General features: G+C 49.1%; 1 protein-coding gene across 1 annotated transcript in view; it reads left to right on the top strand.

Annotated features, from left to right (window-relative positions):
• Positions 1–7,865: 7,865 nt before the first annotated feature.
• Positions 7,866–20,881, top strand: part of LOC146208031 (uncharacterized) — a 24,269-nt gene continuing 11,253 nt past the window's right edge. Inside the window, exons 1-7 of the mRNA XM_084591716.1 lie at positions 7,866–7,946; positions 9,466–9,595; positions 12,631–12,718; positions 12,924–13,032; positions 15,011–15,243; positions 18,940–19,024; positions 20,161–20,369. Coding sequence (XP_084447842.1) covers positions 9,555–9,595; positions 12,631–12,718; positions 12,924–13,032; positions 15,011–15,243; positions 18,940–19,024; positions 20,161–20,369 — 765 coding nt within the window. The 5' untranslated portion in view covers positions 7,866–7,946; positions 9,466–9,554. The remainder of the gene's footprint in view (positions 7,947–9,465; positions 9,596–12,630; positions 12,719–12,923; positions 13,033–15,010; positions 15,244–18,939; positions 19,025–20,160; positions 20,370–20,881) is intronic.

Here is a 20,881-nt window from a genome sequence, read left to right as displayed (position 1 = left end):
ACAGGCAAGAATACGAGCACGATGACAACTTGTCCGGCATTTTCTGGCTGCGTCTTCGTCTGGATTCCGTACAGCAACTTCATTTCGCAGATGGGGCTGCTGTTCCAACTTGTTATTAAAAAGCCTTTAATGGCTCATGCTGTCATGGACAAAGTGTGTCCCGCTTTTGCGGTGTTCTGATTGGCCGAGGCGGGATGCGTCCCTGCCATCTGCAACGCCACACTTGAACGCGCGCAAGGAACGCCACGCGACAGGTGCGATGGTGCACCGTCGAAATTCACACTTGCCGGAGAGTGTGTGATGGATGCTGCGCCTTACCTTTCCTGTAAACTAATTAAATTATAAGTAGCACTGCAACGAATGCCGACAAGAGGCTAACGATGGGAGGCAAATTATAGGATAGGAACGGTAGGCTTTCGCCATTCTCCTCTTAAGAGACATCTAAGAGACCCTCTAATTTTGTTGTTCACAGTTTAACTGTGCGTGAAGAGATGACACTATTTCCACGGTATTGAGTAAATAAATGTGAGGGACTTCGAAGCTCCGCCTTCAAGGGCGTGGCGTTAATGGCCTTCGTCTGTGACTCCCTTTGCGGACCCTCGTGCGCTTACAGGGTCGTCCACTATTAAGTTTAACACTTAAGTACGTTGTCGCTCTCTTCAAAGCGTTATCGAGTCCGACCCTGCCACGCAGTGAATCCAAGTGGCAGGACATGCGAAGTATGCTTACCACTTCCAGGTCTCTCGTCGCCGGTCTCAACTTTGTTTCTATATGCCGCCGTAGTGGACGCAACGGCGCTTGCACAAGAGCGACCGCCTCTTCGCGTGTCCACCCTAAGAGTCGATGAACCTGTGCATGCAATTAGTTACAATTCCGTAAACACGAATCCCTCAATGTTTGAATCTGCTATCTGGCACATGCTTCGTTGCATGCAGTTGTAACCTTGCATATCGCGCGCAAGACCGTCCGACGAAGTTATAAAGCCCTGCTTTAACCAAACTCTGCGAACTTGTTGTTGTTGTTGTTGTGGTTGTAAGAAGGAAAAGAAAATGCACGGGCCTGCTGCTGGCTCTGTAGCTGAGCCACCTCCGCTGCCTCGTGCAGATAGAAGAGAATATAGAGATGAAAGAAAAGCAAGAGGGAAAGAAAGACGCCCTCCGCAACAACAGCCGTCGTCCACCACTAGCGGTGGCGTGTGCAATGACGGCCTGAACAGATAAAAATTCGGTGCCAGTGACCCACCTGTACCAGCCCCATCAGGGGAGAGCACCCCCCCCCCCCCCCCCCCCTAGATCGTCTGCGTGGTGTGGGGTGGTCTGTCTGATTCGGAAATTAATATCCCCGCAGGAGTTCATTTGTCGTCTCATTCTTCCATTCTAAAAGAGCTGTGCTAGGTGGTAGCTCCGGCCAACTTTGGCAAGCCATCAGAAGACGCTCCGACGGGTCAGTCCCAGGCTACATGTAACTTGCCAACTAATATACACGCCGTAAGTGTGCGCGCAATTTTTTGCGCACTACGCTGCCATCGGGGGTTTTTCCGTACGCCGTGGACTTGCCCCCATCGCAGCCTTAGCCACTGGTTACAACGAGCACATATAATCTACGTAAAACAGAAAATGACGTGGGGAGCAGTCACCGTGTCGCCTATTGGTGAAACCCTTTCTTATACTGCCTCCGAGCCCCACTTGGCTCACAAAGCAGCCATAATTTTGAGCATTTAGCATAAACTACTTGGATGAAACTAACTGAGAGGTCGTTGTCCGTAGTTCTTCGCTTAGATGTTCAGTTGAAGTCGACGACTTGTGCTCCTGCATCAGGTCGCGTCTTAAAGAGGAATGTAAACCTCGATCATTGCTCCTCTTGAGCCATTAGCGTCATGCCGGTCGTGCGCCTCGTGGGGTGCGCAGACGGCGACCCTGCGCAATGTTTTTTTTTCGAATCACGCGGGTGCACCTGAATGTAATGAGCACATTTCGGTCGTTGTCAGTGCGCTTGGGCTCGCGGATGGGAAAACATGGGGCAAAGCGTTGATGTGTTGGCGCCGCCCGAGATTGTTGACGCACTCCTGGCGTCCGTATACAACGCAGGCGAGTGGAGGCGACAAGTCACTTGTGAAGAACGTAGGGCAGGAAGTACAGCCTCAGCTACAAGAATGCTCCGCGTCCGACAGTGCTGGCTCTCACACAGGTAAGTAGTGTTTTACGAGCCCGTTATTTGGAGGCAGTCGTGTGTGATGCAGCTCGGGCATATGGCCTGTGATTATTCGCGTTGAACAGGGGACAGCCACAAGAAAGTAATGTCTCTTCGCGCACAGCATTTTTTTTGTTCGTTTTGGTCACAATCGTGTTCGATCGTATAGAGAACGCAAGAGAGTTGTGGTGGTGGTGGTAAAAAACTTTATATTTGGGAGCCTTAAGTGATTACATCCTATTGACGGGTCGGCTCTTGGCGGCGTGTTGTGGCCGGAAGCTGGTGCTTCCCAGCGACACCCAAAGCCCAGTCCGTCAGCCGCTTTTGAACGGCCGGGTGAGAGCTCGACACCGCTGCCTCCCATCGCTCGAGGTCGGAGAGTTGCCAAGTTGCTGGAGGGTGGAATTGCGAACATTTGATCATGATGTGTTCAAAATCAGCTTTAGGTGCCCGACACAGGGTGCACTGGACTCGGGCGAGTATTGTTGGCAGTTTGTTTTGCGCTCTACGTGTTCTGTTTCGTGCAAAACAAACGAGTAGCGACCACTTGGAGTCAGCTGCACAGATACCCCGAATATGCTTGTGAAATCAGTTAGTGCATGTGAGTGAAATTCGTTCTTGCTTCTGCACAGACGGCGAAACCATTACAAAGGTTCAACCAAGTTTCACTAGCGTTAGCGATCGCCGCAGCCGCAGTCACTGCTGCCGTTTCGACCCTGGCTTGTTTCCGCGCTTCTCAAGCTTATCTGCAAAGGACTAGTATGGCTTCTCTTTTTTTGGGGGGGTCTCGGCAGCCCGTCTGGCACGGCTGTAGTTTGTCTTTAACGAGATGGGCGTATGTGTGTCGCCTATTTACATAGGTTAAAAGGATTGGTTTATGGTGTTTAACGTCCCAAAGCGACTCAGGCTATGAGAGACGCAGTAGTGGAGGGTGCCGGAAATTTCGACCACCTGGGGTTCTTTAACGTGCACTGACATCGCACAGCACACGGGCGCCTTGCTTTTCGCTTTCATCGAAAAGTGGTTGACGCGGCCGGGATTCGATCCTGCATCCTTGGGATAGGTTAAAAGGGGGAACGGCGCAGATGGAACTTATGAAGACGACCACGTCCAAAGCACAGCGCGAGAGTATTTCGTAGTTGGAACTTGATGACAGTGACGATGTTTACTGCAGAGCGCGAGGGTGTGTCGCAGTGTTACGCGAGGCATGATCGACTGCGGCGAGGAAGACGACGATATTGCTGCGCAGCGCGAGATTAAACAACATGCGGTGCACTAGTGTTCCTGTATATGCTGTACAGGAACACTACGGTTTACGTGCACGTGGCGCCATCTGTGGAACGCAAGAGGTACTAGGCGCTCAGATAGGCACCTTTAGCAGACCGCGTTGCGTTTTGCTAAAGCCTTCTAGAACACTGTAGGTTTGATACACTTAGGTTTGTCGTCTGCGTTTCCGGAGTTGTGTGGTCCCTCCCATCGACAATGCCCATGCGCATCATTCATTCATTCATTCATTCATTCATTCATTCATAAACCTTTATTGATGAGGATGACCTGAGGCCTAGAGGGGGAGGGGGTGGGTTAGGTGAGGTTGAGGGCGCCAGACTCCGACATGAAGTCTAGCAGGGCACTAAGCTTGCGCTTGGCGTTGGTATTGGGGGCTGTCCAGTCTTCGTAGCTCTGAATGTGGTGGGCAGATGCGCATCATTGGTTCCAGTGCCTGAAAGCTAGCCTTGAGGGCGTCAGATGGCGCCAGTTGCCCGTCAGCTTAGTACATGCTTACCGCTTCGGGACCAATCACTGCCGGTGGGAGCTAGGGATCTCGAAACTCCAGTGACGCAAACGGCAACACGCAGCACGGTATGCTAAAGGTGTCTAATAACGCGTTATGCCTTGCCAATGAACGCAGCGGAGATAACGCTCTAAACCGTTTTGGGGATCTTTAAGCTCTGCTTTTAGGGGCGTGACGTGGCAGCGTCAATGGTCCCCCTGCGTATCCTCGTCCGCGCGCATGCGTTTTGCTACTCGTTTGATTATCTTTTAATTTGTGCCTGTTATCTCAAAGATAATCATTCGTGTACAGTCGTCAGGTGTGACATCACATGCAAGACCAGCATGCAAAAATATAAAGCCCTGCGTTAACCTATAGCGTACCAATATCGCTGCGTGGGGCAGCGTGTTTAACTCAAGATCCATGAGTCCAGGAGTTGGGTTTGCATCTCACCAATCCATCTATAATAAAGCGCGAGTAGGCATCGCCGGCCACCTCGGCCATGCCACGTGGTGTCGGGACCTCACAGAACGCATTGGCCGATCAGTGGCTGGCTACATCAACTTCGAACTATCACTTGCTTTAACGCGATCTAAGTAAAATCTTGAAAACCCGTGCGGAGCAAAATTACAAGTGTGCTTTTCAGCCAGATTTATAGACAATCGTTATTTGAATGCGGCCAGTATGCTCCCTTTTACATTGCAGCTATATATACTCGGGTAGCTTGATGAATGCACCTCCAGAGTGTATTCAGAAAGCTGGGGACGTAGCAAAATAAATTTTATGCCAATGCCGCGTGCTTCTAAGCGAATTTCACATGTATCGTGATCTAGGAATTAAAAAAATGCAGCATAATAAACCTGTCGCGTAAAATGATGTCCGATATAATTCCCGGAAGCGAGACAACTTAGCGCGCAATTTCGGGTCCGCCGCTGAGGAAACTGCATCGTGGGGCCCAGGCACGCGTGGGCGTACAAATCCGCAAAGCGCGGAGAAACGCCTGCGTAATGAGGGCGCTGTCGGGCACACCCAAAAAAAGCAGTCAAAGCGAGCGGCGCACAGGCTGCCTTCAGTTGCGATAAACGTACCGAGGGCATTATCTTGCGCTCCATGACTATCACTTCACGGGGTTGGCGGCAGTCCAAGCAGCGCGTTACGTCAATCGTGTTAAGTCTATGGGCGGCTGTGCAGCGAAAAGTTTTTTGGGACGGTGCATAGTTATCGGCAGAAGTGCGCGCATTACCGGGAGGTGAAGCTTGCCGTTCGAGTTCTGTTTTAAAGGAAGAGGTCAGTGGCGTGTCAATCATCTTCAGCTGTCCTGTTGCTATGCTCACTTATTAGTTTTATCCATTGCAGTGCAAGTGCCGTGAATCTGCAATAAAAGTGCCGGTTGCGCGTCACGTACTTATTTTTACGTTGAGTTTGGATAAGCTCTATATGTGCCCGAAGTGCGAGCCAGCTCTGGGAAGAAAAATGGGGTGCGAATGTGCGGCTTCATGTGGCAGAAAACATCGGAAGAACATGTCTGTCGTCGTTCCGTACTGTGCTATCCAGAAAACTGGTTATTATAGCTGCATTATCAGTATATTACTGTTTCCCGCAAAGACGGATATTAAGCAGCATATATATACGTCAGGGATTATCGTAATCGTATCGTTAAGACCATGAGCCCGCCAGGGTGGTGCAGTGGTTATGGCACTCGACTATGTGCTCAAGGATGCGGGATCGAATGCCGGTCTCGGCGGCCGCTTCTCGATGGAGGTGAAATGCAAGGCGCCCGTGTGCTGTGCGATGTCAGTGCATGTTAAAGAACCCCAGGTGGTCGAAATTTCCGGCGTCGTCCCCTACCGGCGTCTCGCATAGCCTGAATCGCTTTGAGAAGTTAAACACGACAAACCAAACCAAACCGTTAAGACCACAGATTTAAACGTCCTTGCGGTTACTTGGACGTTCTCTAGAGCACCCTTGCGCAGACACTGCCCTATATGTTGCCATAACGTACTGCTTGTTAACCCATTTAAACAAACCTGCCTAGATGGTTTCACCGAAATACTGCTTTCACACCACGGGAATGCGAATGTTTGCTGCATGTATACCCGTGAAAATGTCATTGGAAACGTGTCTCGTACTTGCGGGATGGTTGCAAGGCTCAGTCTGAGCTTAGCTGAGATTTTGATAATTCAGCCGCACTGAAAAACATTTAGCGTAATGTGTCAGTGCGTGGTCGGTACGTTCCTTTTCTGTCTTATTATGTTATACCATATGTCAGTCCTGTCATGCAGTAAAGGAAAAAAAGCACCCCCATGGCGTAGTGGTATAGCGTGTCAGACTCGCGAACTAAGTTAAGGGTACGTACAGGGGGGATAAAAGTTCCCCGGCCGCAGGTTTTGCTTCTGGTCAGCATATTATGACACGTGAGATCCAATTAAAGCTATAAATGATCTCAGAAGTTAGAATAATGCTTCTTCTACCCTCCCCATGTATTTGGAGATTTGGGGCCGTCGTAGCTGCCTGACTATACTGCTCAGAAGCAGATCCTGTGGCCTAGGAACTTTCGACCACCCCTGTACGTCTACCGTCTTAACTGCGTAATGACTGGCCTCGACCAATCATGATTTTCCACTCGCGTTGACGCCGGATGTTTCGGTATATGCCATGTCCCTAACAATCGCTCAGCTATCGAGATAACATTCCCAGCCCAGTTGGCAAATCAGAGGGTGCAGCGCAGGCACGGTCGTTGTTTTGAAATATTAATGAGGACACTGGGTGAAAAAATCCAGTACTGTACTCGAGTCTGCTTAGGCGTGAGATGCGAAAGCATTGCGAGTTCTGTCACGCTGCCTGATGGATTCGCACGGCACTACGCTAGCGGACCTCGGCCGCACACGACCAGATGACATATGAGTTAAATGAAGTAGCGGCGTAGGTGGAACTTCATGAAGACGACTATGTTTACTGCACAGCGCGAGTGTGTTGCCGTTCTACACTAGGCGTGGTCTTTTTTTTTTTTTTCGGTAATATACTTTGATGTCTGTTAAAGCCTGACAATGAAAATCCGACAGCTGAATGCTCTCATGCTTGAGCCAGGAAAGCTGATCTTATTCTGGCACAGGTTCGAAACCCAGCCACGCAGTGCTTTTTTTTTTTCTGTTGAAAGTTCGGTCGCATGTACGCTCTTACCACAATTCCTATCCCCGCCACTTGTGAGCAAATGAATGATTTCGCATTGATGTGTTGGAGTATCCACAATACATAATTGTAAGCTTCCTGACTGACAGGCTTGTTGGCGCATCATTACCAGGCTTATGAAGACGCACGTGACCTGAACGCTTCCATTTGCGTATAATTACAAAATTTCGTTCTGCGTGCGGTTCTGTGGCAGTCTCTGGGGCGAGCGCTCTCACATCGTTGCAGTAAGAGCACACGGGACTTTCACTCACGTTGGCGATCTCCCCCTTAAGCTTCCCATGCATTGTCTACCTCAAGTAGTGTTGCGCGGGTGAAGTTGCTTCGTTGGTGTTTTCTGGGCCCTGCATTCTCCGTTTTCATTCACTGAGGATATCTGTGAAACTTCTCGTCAATATGTTTCCTGCCCAACTGCCCCTCCTGTTTTTGAGTATGCCGTTATACACTGCGAAGATTCTGTCTGCTCAGATATCTTTGGTTTCTCCTCTAGTGTCCTCGTCACATCAATCGGTTTAACGCTGGCCTAAAATGCGCCAAGAAACAGCAGTTTCGAAGAATTACCGATTCTAACTCCGTTAGCTAGACGCGTCGCCCCACGTGTGGTCACAGTTCACCCGTGGGCCGAACTCGCGGAATCTGCAGAGCAGGCTGTTTCGATGACGTGGCAACATTTGGCAGCGCCTCGCCGTGAGATACCGACGTCGTCTCTTTGCAGTGGCACACGCAGCTGTGAATGCTTCATCCCGACCTGCTGGCGACGGTGCTGAACCTGAGGCTCAGGAAGAAAACTGGGAGTCTGGTAAGTCCGTGCATTGACGAAGTGCCCTCATCTTGCACCGGTTCAGCGAGTGACAAAGTCTGGTGCAAGTGCGGCCAATATCAAACGAACCGCTTAGTGCGCCGTCAACAGGGGCACTTGCGCTTGCATCTATATAACTAGATATAAAGAGTGCTGGTAATGGGGTGAATTTGAAAGTTCATTTTCTAGGACAGTAGTACGCATGCCTCCTCGCAACTCGTCCCGTTGAGGAATAGCCAGCTTTTAAGAAAGGCTATGGATAAATCCAACATGACCTGCAGTGATATATATCGATCTACACGAGACCTCTTTTTCTGAAAATAGAGGGTTTTCGTAAAAACAAATATATAAATGAAAAGTACTGTGAACGTTTAAAACTGATCTGTGCTATTGCTGTTCTTGCCGACTTCTGAGTCTGGGTGAAGGCTCCATTCGCTTTCTGATCTTGGATCCTGTTTAAGAATAGCTGGCTTTTAATAAACTCTGCGGAGAAGTCGAGCGTGGCGTTTAAGGATACAGATTAATGAGTTCTGAAAACGAAGGTTTTTCACAAAAAATGTATGCGGTGCACGCTTGAACCTGTCCTATGTGTGTTTGTTTTTTCTGTCGTCGTCAGAGACTGGGCTAAATCGCAATCGGCTTGCTGAATTAGGCCGTTGTTTCCGTTTGTGTCTTGCGTATACCGAGTCATATCCCAGTGGCATGGGATATAAAAAGCTCATTTTCTGAAATCAGACTGCCCAGCAAAAAAAGAGAATAATAGTAATGATATAAAATAAAAATAGCAAATTTTCGGCGGCGAGCGGACATAATAGTATCAGAGTTGCGTGGTTTGGCTTTCACTGAGCGCAATTAGTGGATGCATAAATTCTAGGATGCTTTGGCGACTAAAGTGATGAAACGCGAAAGCCGAAGTGCTGCATTCTGCTACGCGACTGTTACGCCTGTAGCGATGAATGCTGCTACGAGTAAAGCGAGCGACTACTCTTTCACATCATGCGAGTGCATTTATTCAGTGAATCCTGCTTGGCAGCTATGAGATCGCGCTCCTTGTATCTTCGCAGTTGTTCCTCGTTTACAGCTGTGTGGTTGATTTTACCGGTTGTGAGGCATTAATCAGTAAATAATGAATTGATAAAATAATTACGCAAGTGTCTATAATTAGGAAGGAATAATAAATTAGTCAATAAGAAATAATTAATTATTTAACAATTATTCAGTCCTGAATTAGTAATTGATCACTGATTGATATATGGCCATATAGGCACGTATTCGCGCATACTATGGTGGTACTGTGTGATTGGTCGAGATCTCTATGACGTCATCCCGTCTCGACCAATCAGACCCGCCGCAAAAGCGTGACACTTTTGCTGACGACAACGACGAGGCAATAAAGGCTTTCGCCTTAATAGTGTGCGCTTGAGAGGAGACCACCGTCTTTGCTCATGGCCTGCTGCGTTGCTGTTCGCGCGCTGAGCTGCGGCAGCGTGCGTAACCTGCACTTTCGACGCATGCGCAGATATTACGCCCGGCCAGTCTGGTTACCATCCGTGCCGGCCGACGCATTTCCAGCGGGCGCGACACAAATCGCACAGAGAAAGAAGGCGCATGTACCGGGAACAAACTGAACAATTCAAGCGACAGGAAGCGTAAGTATGCAGGTTCTCGTAAACTCACTGCTGGTTTCGGCTGCTAGCATGGCAACTCAGTAGGGTCTCCTCAGTCAACTTAATCAAGATGGCGGCTTTCACGGGGAAATTCAACGATCGGCTTGGGTAGATGCAGGTTTCTTTCCAAACATTTCTGTTCTGCAAGAGCGCTGGCAGTCAGGCATGGTGGTAAGGACTAAAGATGGAAATCTATAGGCGGAGCATTGCTGCGTGCGTCTTCGCCATGTTTTGTCACCTTGGACTTTATTTCTGTCTAGTATGAATAGATCTAGCGATGGTTTGCTGGGGGATCAGGGTTTCTTTTTGAAGGACTAGAAGAGAAAACAAAAAATATTTCTGGTTACGCTACTGTAATAGTATACTGGAAAAGTGGTTGGGGTTTAAGATGGCTTCAACATAGTTATACAAACGAAAGCTTTGTTAAGTGTGGTTTTGCATGATTTAGCAAGTTTGCACAAGATTTGACGTTAAATTATTTGGAGGCTCAAGCTCTGCCTTCACAGCAGGGACGTCAGTGCCTTTAGCGATCTTTTCATTCCGCGAATATTTAATGTGTGGTTTGAGCTGGATTTTCTTTTTTTCCAAAGGAAGGCGCATTCTGTCTCACTTCTCCGTGCACACCTACTTAAAATTACCGGCATTCAACTGGAGGTGCATATTGGTCGATTGGAATAGCTATCGCAAACTAGCGCCCAGGTTCACTGAATACTTATTGGGAAGCAAAACGGAATGACACTAACCTGAATGCCGCCCAAGGAAAAGTTCGCCCTGTAATTTTGATACGCCACTTGCGTATTTTAGAGCGTGAGCACATGGCGTTCTACTCTTCGCATTCCAACTTTCAGGTTCATTCACTGGAGCGTTTGACTTTGAGTCATCGGAGCGAAGGCGCTTTCAGTGTGACGTCGCTCGCGGGACCCGCTGCGGAGAGGAGCAGCTGAGGCGCTTGCTCGGAGACTTCGCTGTTACAGCTCGTCACTAGCCGGGAATTAATGGCCTAACAAGTGCTTCGATGGCGCTCGGTTGCTCAGTGCCGCCATTGGTGAAGTGCGTGGCGGCGCAAGCCCGTCAGCGCTACGGCACAAGCGTCGGGCTGATGTGTAGCCATGCTTAGCGGAGCTTATGCTAACGTTTAATTATTCCGCGAAAACTAAGTTTGCAGGGGATAAATCTCGGATATTTAAACGCGATGTTGTTAAGGGCCCCGTGTCGCAGAAAAATCCGTGTCGGAGTTGCGGTTGTAACGCGAAAATCAGAAGAAAATAAAGAGACAGTAAAAGTTTTGAGGAAACCCGAGGAGTCCAACACGACTCCTTCGCAGTGCGAGACGAGCGCGCAACCACTCCGCCACATAACCGCATTGCTTCTCTCCAAATAAATGTGGACGTAATACATGCATTGCCTTATGACTGTAAGCTAATGCTTAGGAAGAAACTAATTAAGCGAGTGGCATAGAACATTTCCGCTGTGCTTACTTGCGGTGCGGCGTTCGCTGGAAACTTCGTTTGATCGTACGGTGCCTCCGCAACAGGTGTTGTGAGTCCCACCCGATTTAAAGCAAAAAAAGAGACGGACTTTAAGTGGGCAGAAATAACCAAACAGATGTTATCTGATTGGTGGTTATAATCGAGGCAGAATTGAAATTTCACCTTGCACTAACTAAAAAAAAAGAATGATTGTGTCATGAGCAGTATGTCGTTGTGAGGCTGAAGAGCATGAGAAGGCCATACGAACGTGGTCCGATAACGATATATTGAGTTGAACTCTTAAAGGCGAAGCTTAAGCGTCCTCCAATTTTTTTTTTCTTCTGGTATGTTTGGAACAATGTCATGTTTTCTCCGATATCTCTGGGGTATGACGCTTGTTTTTTCGACACTGCGAACGCAATGCGCCCTTCCCAAAAACCGCTAACACTGGGATGTCAGATCATAGCGGGTCTCTTTTTGTAGAGTTAGGCATCTTTGAGCATTGGAACCGTTTGCTTGGTCTGTATTAGACCCGGTTAAACTTCGCCTGTTTCGTTGTCATTACCTTTTCTTTCTGCCGCCTTGAGGTATAATATACTTCGCTAAAAGTCTTTTTTTTTTGTGTGTGTATTAGCTGCAGCTATCACGCCGCGTGAGCAACGTCACCATGTCAAGAGGCACAGATCATTTTCCTTTTCGAGGCCTTTTTCACATACCCAGATTGGAGCAGAAAATTCAGCCCTGAGCAACGTTGGTATTAGCGCTTATTGTTTCTTAATGAGCCGGTTGGCGAGTTTAGAGGTAGGTCCTTATTTGAATCAATAATTTAATTAGCGGGCAGTCAAATTGGCTTACTTGCTGTGTAAAGGGAAGGAATGTAACAAAGCTACCAGTGCAGCTGGTGCCAGTGGCACTTGTTCCAAGCACCGATTATGAATTCTCTGACGCTGCATTATAGTGCTTCAAAATAAACAGTTTAGCGCAGCGTTCATGTTTGCAGAAAAGTGGTATTTCCGATGCCGGTATGGACTTTTACGGCACTTCAAGCGCAAAATAATGCGTACGGCGGTAAATGCGTTCGAGTGAATATATTTAGCACCATTTGTTCTTTGGTCAAACCTCAAGCCGAAGCGGTAAGATAAAAAACTCAAGAAGTATTTCTCCTCCTGGAGGTTATAATTTGGACGGCGTTCAGTGCGAGACATTCCGAGTGAAGGAAGTAGAAGACAGCTCGAGCAAGCGACCCAGGAAAGAAGAAGAGGTGGCAGTGTGCCAACCCTAATCCACTCGGCCGGGATGATTCCATAACGCTGCCTACAGAGCTCGCTCACTGCTTTTCACAGGTGCGGTTTACCGCGCCGCTATCTACTCTTCGTGACCGCCTTGTTTAGTTCAAGCCGCGCTGCATCGGTTTTTTTTTTGTCTCGGTGGTGCAAGTATCCTCATTACCGCCGAAGAAACGCAGTAACGCTACGCGCCGTTAAAAGGTGAAACGTAAAGAAATGTAATCACCGTCGAGGTTTTTCTTCGTTTTTTTTTTTCTTCCAGCGAGCGCTTGGCGATGCTGGCCACACAGCAGATGGAGGCAGCTCAACGGATGCAGGAAGAGGAGATCAGAGAACAAGCCCATCCAGAGGTAAGCGTGTGGGCAAACCATTTGCTCGCATTTGCTGCACTTCAGACGTAGCATTATACAGGCGAAGTTGCTCAAATTGTACTTAAACTTAACGTCGGTGGCCTTTGCGAGGAAAACATGCTTCACTTGGTGCGTATGATGGTAGCGATGCGGTGGAGGAACACGGAAACCTGGACCTATGTGCTTTTTTTTTTCTATATTGCAGACTAGCCTCGTTCCCGTTCCGGTGGAAGAAATAGAGGCAAGGGTGCCCTGGCGCGAGTACTTTCCCGCAGCGTGCCGTGCGGATACGCCTTACGGGACAGCCTACCCCCGTGAGTGCTCACATTGAGTTGAGGAATCTGTGTCGTGTAGTTTCTTTTCTTTTTTTTTTTTGTCCGAGGTTCTTTCACGCATGCTCAAGGTGCCACATGTACACGCAGAACACACTCGCGACGACGAACGTAACAAGCGTGACAGAAATGGTTGTAAGGGTATAGGGCGTGGATAATCGAGGCGCTCCAGAGATTGTATTTTGCAGAGGTTAGTGTCGTTTTCGTTTTGTTTGGAGCTGCCTGAGTTTGGCAGATATTGCATCTCGGTTCTGCCATGTGGTCTGTGACGTCAGAAAACCCACCAAGTCAATTCCCGGGTATGTCACTTGCAGACTGCTAGCACCATGCTCGTGGCTTTGCGCTCAAAGCGTCAGCGCCAAATGTTCTGGAGGATGTGTGATGTTAAAGTTGTCGCGTTAAAATGGCCGCCGCAGCAACGATGCACGTAAGGATTTAGACTGCGTTTTGCCTCAGTAGTGTCTCCGTGTTAAGCTAGTCACATGATTTTTTGAACCTGATTGCATTAGTATCCCATTACGAGAAAAGCCGGCGACGCGTGCGAAAAGGCCACAAAAACCGGGTGAGGAAGCGGAGCACTGAAGCTTTGCTTTTAATGATATGGGGAGACAGCTGTAATGACTCTCGCCCGCGGCTCCCCTTGTGTATTATTCGCGTCAATACTATTCCCTTAATACGTTGCTATGTTATCTTAAGCATATTGCGGTAAAGACCAACTGACATAGCTAAAGCACTGCTGAAGTAATCCGTACGATCGTTCGTACGTGGCCTATAGGGATAAAATATCTGACCCGGAATGTAAGGGTTCCGGAAGGTTCGATTCCCGTTTCTATCCTGTCTGAATTGAGAAGCCCGATTTGACAGCTCCTCCCGAAGCAGCCACGTTTCGCCGTGATCGCGTGGTGTCGCACCATGCAGTCAGCTTCAGGCCATGTAAGCTACGAGGTGCGAGAGCCATATGCCTGAGGTTTTTCGCTTATTGGCGAGTGAACTGGTTGCGGGCTTGGAGGGAAATGTCTGTCTCCCGGTCCTGCTTACACGCATTACTCCCTTTCAGGGGCGTGCGCATTGCACTCTTGCCGGTGGCATGCTAGGACAGGTCGGTTGTTTGTATGACGTCATTAACCACATTCATGGCGGAATTAGTAGAGCGCGTGCCAATTTGTGCAGCACATTTGAGGTGGGAATCAAACCCGCCGGAACCCTTGGATACCGAGTCGGACACGCTGTTCTTAGACCACATGGGCACATTGGTATGTCTTGGTTTAATCGGTGCTTTATAGCTTGGTGAGCCGACGGCAGCGTCTGTGAGACGAAAATTGGGTGCAATAATCACGCCGGTGTTCGGCGCCACACTGTGTGCGTAGTATAAGGCATATAGAGTATAGCCACGAATGACGAAACGTAACGTTCTATGTAGTCACGACTCACGTTGCATTATGCACTGTAGCTTTACTCGAGAGTTTTTGAAATTACGTGCTGTAAGGTGTAGAGCATGTGTAAACATTACTCATAGTCATGACTGGGCCAACAAGTTGTATTCCAACCCTGAAGTAAGGTTATATATATATATATATATATATATATATATATATATATATATATATATATATATATATATATATATATATATATATATATATATATATATATATATATATAATTGTAGTGTGGTAATCTTCGTCATCATAGCCACTGCCATGCATCGCGTGCTGGCGCACTCGAGGACGAAGAAGTTGGTCTCTGCCTTGCTGATTTGCCACGCCTGACGCTCAGCTGCGAGTTCCCCCTGAGCGGCTGGATCCATCTGGGATTACTGAATAAACACACCCCTACAAATGGTGGAGGTGCGGGGGACGTTCCCATCCACCCTGGAACTCAGAAGCCGCACATTGCCCTCTGCTTCCACCATGCCGGAATATATATATATGCGTATTTTTTTTCTCTCGCATTCGACCAGACGGTGGCCCTGTCACCGGGCCACCGCTCACCTGGCCACCGCTCACCGGGCCGCCACTCACCGGGCAGCTACTCACCGGACCAACGGTGGCGCCGCCGGGATGGCCGATGCCTGTGGCCGGGCAGCAGGCGACCCCCGTTTCTCCAGGCACGGTCGTTTGGGTGCCGTACGGCACTCAGGTCGACCCAGCCCCCAGCGTTCTGCTGCCAGCCCAACCCGCGCCTGGACACCAGGTTGGTGGTCCCACGTTCAGTATTTCGGTGCGCATGCTGACGTCGGGAGTGTATTGCGCTTGAGGTGCCGGTGGTAGATGCGGACCATATACTACCTTCAGGTCGCCAAGGTCATCGCACGGTGCTCACAGCTCATGCTCCCAATTTCTGCAATGACCTTTGTGCTTGTGACCTAGGCATGTTTTTTTTTTTTTTTAGTGGGCGAGCATTAAGTGTCTCAGTGAGCCCGTAAGCCGGGTTGTGTGTGTGTGTGTGTGTGTGTGCGCGTGTGTGTGATATGCAGGACAGTTGGGCTTCTGGAGGGACGAGGGGAGGAAGGAAATGCTCTTGCCTTGCAATTAATGAAATAAATATGGCCGCAGCATTGCCGCGACTCGGCTCGGATCCCAATGCTGTGCTGAATGATTCTGCTTCGCTGGCCACAGCTTGAGAGTCTGTGCAATCGGCGCAGCCGATAATTCCATGGTGTTTCTATTTCGTGCTGTGCGTTGGAAGTCATCATTAATTTCCATCCGTAAGCAATGAATACGAATTGCTATGCCACCGCTCCTAAAGTGTCTCTGAAATGCTACTTACGGCAATATTATAATACAAGAAATCCATAAAGGTGGTCGTTATGAGTATCGAAGTGAAACATTAAAACTTTGGGTGGAGCCTATAATTTGTGAATAATTTTTAATAAGCGCTCCTTGCGACCTCTTGCAGCCGACTAGAGAAACACATCCGCGCGCGTACCGTGCGCAAACCTCTCATGTAACGTCGTATGCGACGATAATTCTTTTTCTTTTCGTTGCGACGTCGTATGCGACGATAATTCCTTTTCTTTTCGTTGCGAAAGCAACACTACGCCAGCCAGTTAGGCCCGTAGCGTATATGCCATAGCCACAAACGGCAGACACAAAGAAATCATGGAAGGAGCTGCCATCTTTGGTCTCTCGTCTCACATGGTATGGTTGTGTCAAAATCATCCTGCCAGGAACCTGGTATTCACGCTACCCCTATAGGCCACAAAGGCACGTTCATACGGCTCGGTTAAAGCGGGGCTTTATATGTGGGCTTGCAGCCTACGCTATTCTGTCAAACCCTGAAAGCAGAGCTTAAATGTCCACCATATTTAGAAGAAATAAACGCCTTTACCACTACCAACTAAGACGCCGGTGAACTTTGATGCGTTCGACGGAACGCGCTCCAACAGATGGTGGAGCCGTCGACGTCGGTGCCGTCGCTGTGTGAAACTGTGCGAGACGGGGGTCCTAGTAACCGGGGAGTACATATCTCCCCAAGCCAGTGTTGAAACTGTGTTGGACGTTCTGGCTACCGGAATGCCTAGCCGAATCTAAAAGGAGTTGGTTGTCCTGACGGGGGCTTTAATAAAGACAAGAACTCCGCTTTCCTTCAAGCTGCAGAGGAGCGGTTTCTACTCGAGGAAGTGCCAAATGAACGGTGCCGCCTGGCTAGATCAGCAGTAATGACGTCCTGACTGGATGTGACCTCATTATGACGTCAATTGCGGTCACTAGGGATGACCAGATGTGACGTCACGGCCGAAGACGTCACCGTGTGATGGCGTCATAGTGTCATCTCTGTCATTAGTCATGAACAATGTATAAGCAGTACCACTTAATGACTGGTTAGTCATAATTAGTGCTGGTTAGTGACTACTAAGTCATTATACTTGTTAGTGACCAGTAAATTATTAGTAATGGCTAGTTACTAGACGTCATCAAACTAAAGCATTACGGACGGACAGACAGATAGACAGACGGGCACGATTGTGGCCGCAAGCATGAGCGATTAAAGGCTTTCGCTTTAGAAGCACCGATGGACTCTACCTTTGTACAGGCGGGTGCCTCCCCATTGATCGACGTTTTAATGCTCATTCCGGTTAACCCCTGAGCAACCCAGATAGCACCTGCACGGGGTCTACGGAAGCCAGCCGGCTTTGGGCTGCCCACGTGTCTCCCTCATGGGTGGAAGTTTGCATTTTCGGGGCTGCTCATTTCCCATTAGCCATAAAGTGTAAAACTTTGAGCTCTATACTGAGCATCATAAGTGCATTCCCAACACATAATAATATGAACAGGCCCGCAGTGCCCCTAAATGTTGGCTGAAAATTTATTTCGACGCTCTGTGCCGAATCATAATATGATGCCACAGGAAGGATTTGGAGGTAGCCCAGTACATACTTATACTGCAGAACAAGTACTCCTGCACAGTAAGGTCGGATTGCGCTTTCGCTTAGGAGGAAGGTCGAAACTGTTCTTTTAACAGCATCGTTCCTGCGTTAGTCGCGCAGCGGGAGGCCATCGATGAAGATCTACGGTAAAGTATGGGGGCGCGCACCCAATTTTCGGGCTGAATAGAGCGCAGCTGGGGTGTCTTTGAGGCGCCGTGTGTCGAACAGCTCCATCTTCGTTAGCGGCGCCGCGTGGTGGACCGCCGAGAAAGCTGTGTAGCAGAGCGTTTGCGTGAAACGAGCCCTCCCGGGCAGAGGGGAGCGCAGCTATTGTCGCGTCTTCGAAGTTTTCCAAACGCCTGCGAGGTGATAAAAACGAAGAGTTCCCATGCCTGCTCTTCAGCTCCGCCGTGGGTCATGCGGGTCGTATTCGTCTTTTTAGTGGGCAGCCATTTGGTCTAGCCCACCTTTCATTTGATTAATGCCCATATTTGTGTCTCATCTGTCCGAAAATGTCTCCCAAGAGACCGATATGGGCAGCAAGCGGGTATTCCCGCTTTCTAGCCCCGCCACAGCAAAATGCCTATCGAGTTTTAGGGTAGGCCGCCCCATTTGGAGTATTCCAGGATTTTATCTGCAGAACGCAAACAATTACGTCAGAACTTACTTCGATTGTTCGAGTTTTTATCCTGCCACGGCCCATGCGGGACCTATTGGGTTTTTGATTGGGGCAACCCCACTTAGGTTTGCCCAGGCGTTTTCTTCACAAAGCACAAATTTGCTTTGCATCTGCCCTAAAGGTCCACACGTGGGACCCTTGAGTGTTTGATGTGAGAATATCTGCTCAGTTAGCCCTTGAGAAGTTTATATAATATGCCCAAATGGGATAAACAGAAGAAGCCCAATTTGGGCTTGCCCGCTTGATTATTAAAGAGGGCCCTCTGTATTCTTTGCTCCAGCCCAACTTGCCCATGTGGGCTCCAGGGGTGTCCTGCATTGTGTTCTGCTTGGGATTGTCTTGTTTTGCCTTTGCATTGGGCTTATAATCTCGTGTGTTAGTGTTGTGTTGTGTCAAATTCATGCAATAAAGGAAACTGGAAGCGAACATTCACCAGCATGGCGCTGGCAGGCAATGGATGGCAGCTACCATGGTCGAGCACTAGCTGGAAGTATAGGGTTGCTTCACATTGCGTTTGGCAGTAACTGCCAACTCGGGCCCCTCCTTTCACATGGGATGGTGATATCACATTCAGTGTCCCCTATATTTTTTATTTGGAACCTAGGTGCAATAGCGGGCATTAATACCTTTCAAATCGCCGCTCGCCTACTATACCCGAGTAACACTGCTACTTTATCAGAACATTGCCTCAGTCTCTCCAAGCAGTACTCGTGCTTAGAGGTTTACTTCTCCATAATATCTCTTCATATTCATTCGGTCCTTCGTGCGCCAAAACAGTGTAGCCACCTGCACGTGACGTGTGCCAACATTTACGCGGACGCCTCGTTTGCTTCCTTTTCAGTTCGTCCTGATGCAGGTTCCCGCGATGGGAGTGCAGGGACCCGGCGCCGCAGGAGAAGGCATGGTGTCCCCGTACCCTGTGCCAGGTGCGGCAGTTCCTTGCGCTTGTCGACGTCTACAAGCTCAGGATTGCGCAAAGCGCGACAGAGAAAAGCACGAAAGCGGGACGGTCGCAAACAGCCCACCAGTGCCAGGAGTTTGGCGTCCCAAACCATCTCCGCCTCGTTCTCTAGCCTCTTACTTTGACTAAAAATCGCCGCTTGACCACTCCTGCTTTCGCACGCTGCACAAAGCTCTTTAGTGCACGGCCTTGTATCACTTTGCGCTTTCTGCACCTTTTATTATTCTTGATTTGCTCGTTCATAACGCCCCACGTATCCTTAAACCCTTTCTTTCAAAATATGTGTAGTTTTCACTTGTGGGTAAAGAAATGGCACGTTAAGTCAACGGCCTCTCACATAGCATGACTTTCTTACGCTAGCAACTTGAAAGCACTTGGCATCATTGACGGCGCAGGTTTCTACTCATTCACGATTCCATAAAGGCTTCTTCGCGGGGAGCGGGAGGAGGGGGGGGGGGGATTCGCCGCCCTGTATACTTTCTACAGATATTGCTTGTCGCCAGTAATGTTGTGCTGAATTCGAATTCCAGCAACGTAACCACAGTTAACACATCCATGATTGCAAAATGGCTGACTTTGAAACTGTTAACAGTGAACTTTATGGCTCCAGTCCACTGGGTGGACCGGAGCCGCCGTACTGAATTTCGACTTTAATAATGCTCAAATCTATTCACGAAGCTACGCTGCTGGCTGCGGCATTTGCGAATCTTTAACGCCATGCTTTCGCAGTGCTCGACCTACGCGCACACGCTTTGCATTTTGCGTACGCACGTTTGCACGAGTGCTAGCTTGTCTTTAATAGCAAATGGCGTTAAGGACTGGACAAAAGAGTGAAGCAGCCGCGTCTCGCCTGCTTTCTCGTCTTGTGCCACACGCTCCCCGAGGCGATGGAGACAAGCGTGTTCCAGTGCGGTCACATCTGAGAGGTCTTGACCAGTGCACTAGGACACGGACGTATGCAAGGTGGACACTGTGTTTTTTTGAGCCGAACAAGACCTGTTGGATGGCGACCAACCAACTAGTGCTCTTGCGGACTCATCGTCTTCCGTTGTGCGTCGTTATAGGGTAAAGTTCATGACTCCCTCTATCACGGCATTCCAGCCCCGGCCGCATTTCCGCAAGGCCCAGACGGTGAGCCGAGCCACTACCTCCCAGAGGCCCCTCCGGTTTGGGTGGAGCCGAGCGCAAACATGGCGTACGGTTCGCCAGTCGTCAGCGACCAGCCGCAACACTTCTGGATCCCTAATCCTGCGCCTTTCGTGCACCCGGGGTTTGCCGCGCCCGCAGAGCAGATTGCGCTCGAGCAACAGGTGAGTGCACCGCTTTTCCACTATAGGCTTTCTGCATGAGCATTGCCCGCGACGCTGACGCCTCCAGCATAACGGAACGGAAACTGACCTACGCGCGGGCCCCTGTGGTCATCTTTACCTTTTAGCGAGACACAGCTGCTCGACGTCGTTTTGCAGGCTTAAAGCATCGACGCAGTCAGATTTGTCGTTAATTAAGGCTGCAGTTAAGGCTCTCTGTATCTCGTAATGCCAGGTGTAGAGGTCGTATGTTAGGACAAATGTTTTAAACTAAAAGTCTTCTGCAGAGCCTCAAATTGAGGCTATTAGTAACTAATCTCTGCGTACAAACGAGCTTGGAATTTGATTGAACTGCTTTCCAAGTTCATGCTTGTTCGTTCGTGTTTGACTTCGGCGGAAAACATCACCCACGGATTTCATGTTCTCGCATTCATCATGCGATTGATACTGGAACACACCGCTCGTCCGATCAGACAGAAGCTTTACTGTGCGTCGCCCATCGAACGTCAGCTCAT

The sequence above is a fragment of the Amblyomma maculatum genome, chromosome 1 (assembly GCF_055883805.1).
Source record: "Amblyomma maculatum isolate TAMU_Amacu chromosome 1, ASM5588380v1, whole genome shotgun sequence".
Classification (NCBI taxonomy): Eukaryota; Metazoa; Arthropoda; class Arachnida; order Ixodida; family Ixodidae; genus Amblyomma; species Amblyomma maculatum.
Note: the sequence above shows the minus strand (reverse complement) of the source record. Positions and strands in the feature narration are given on the sequence as shown.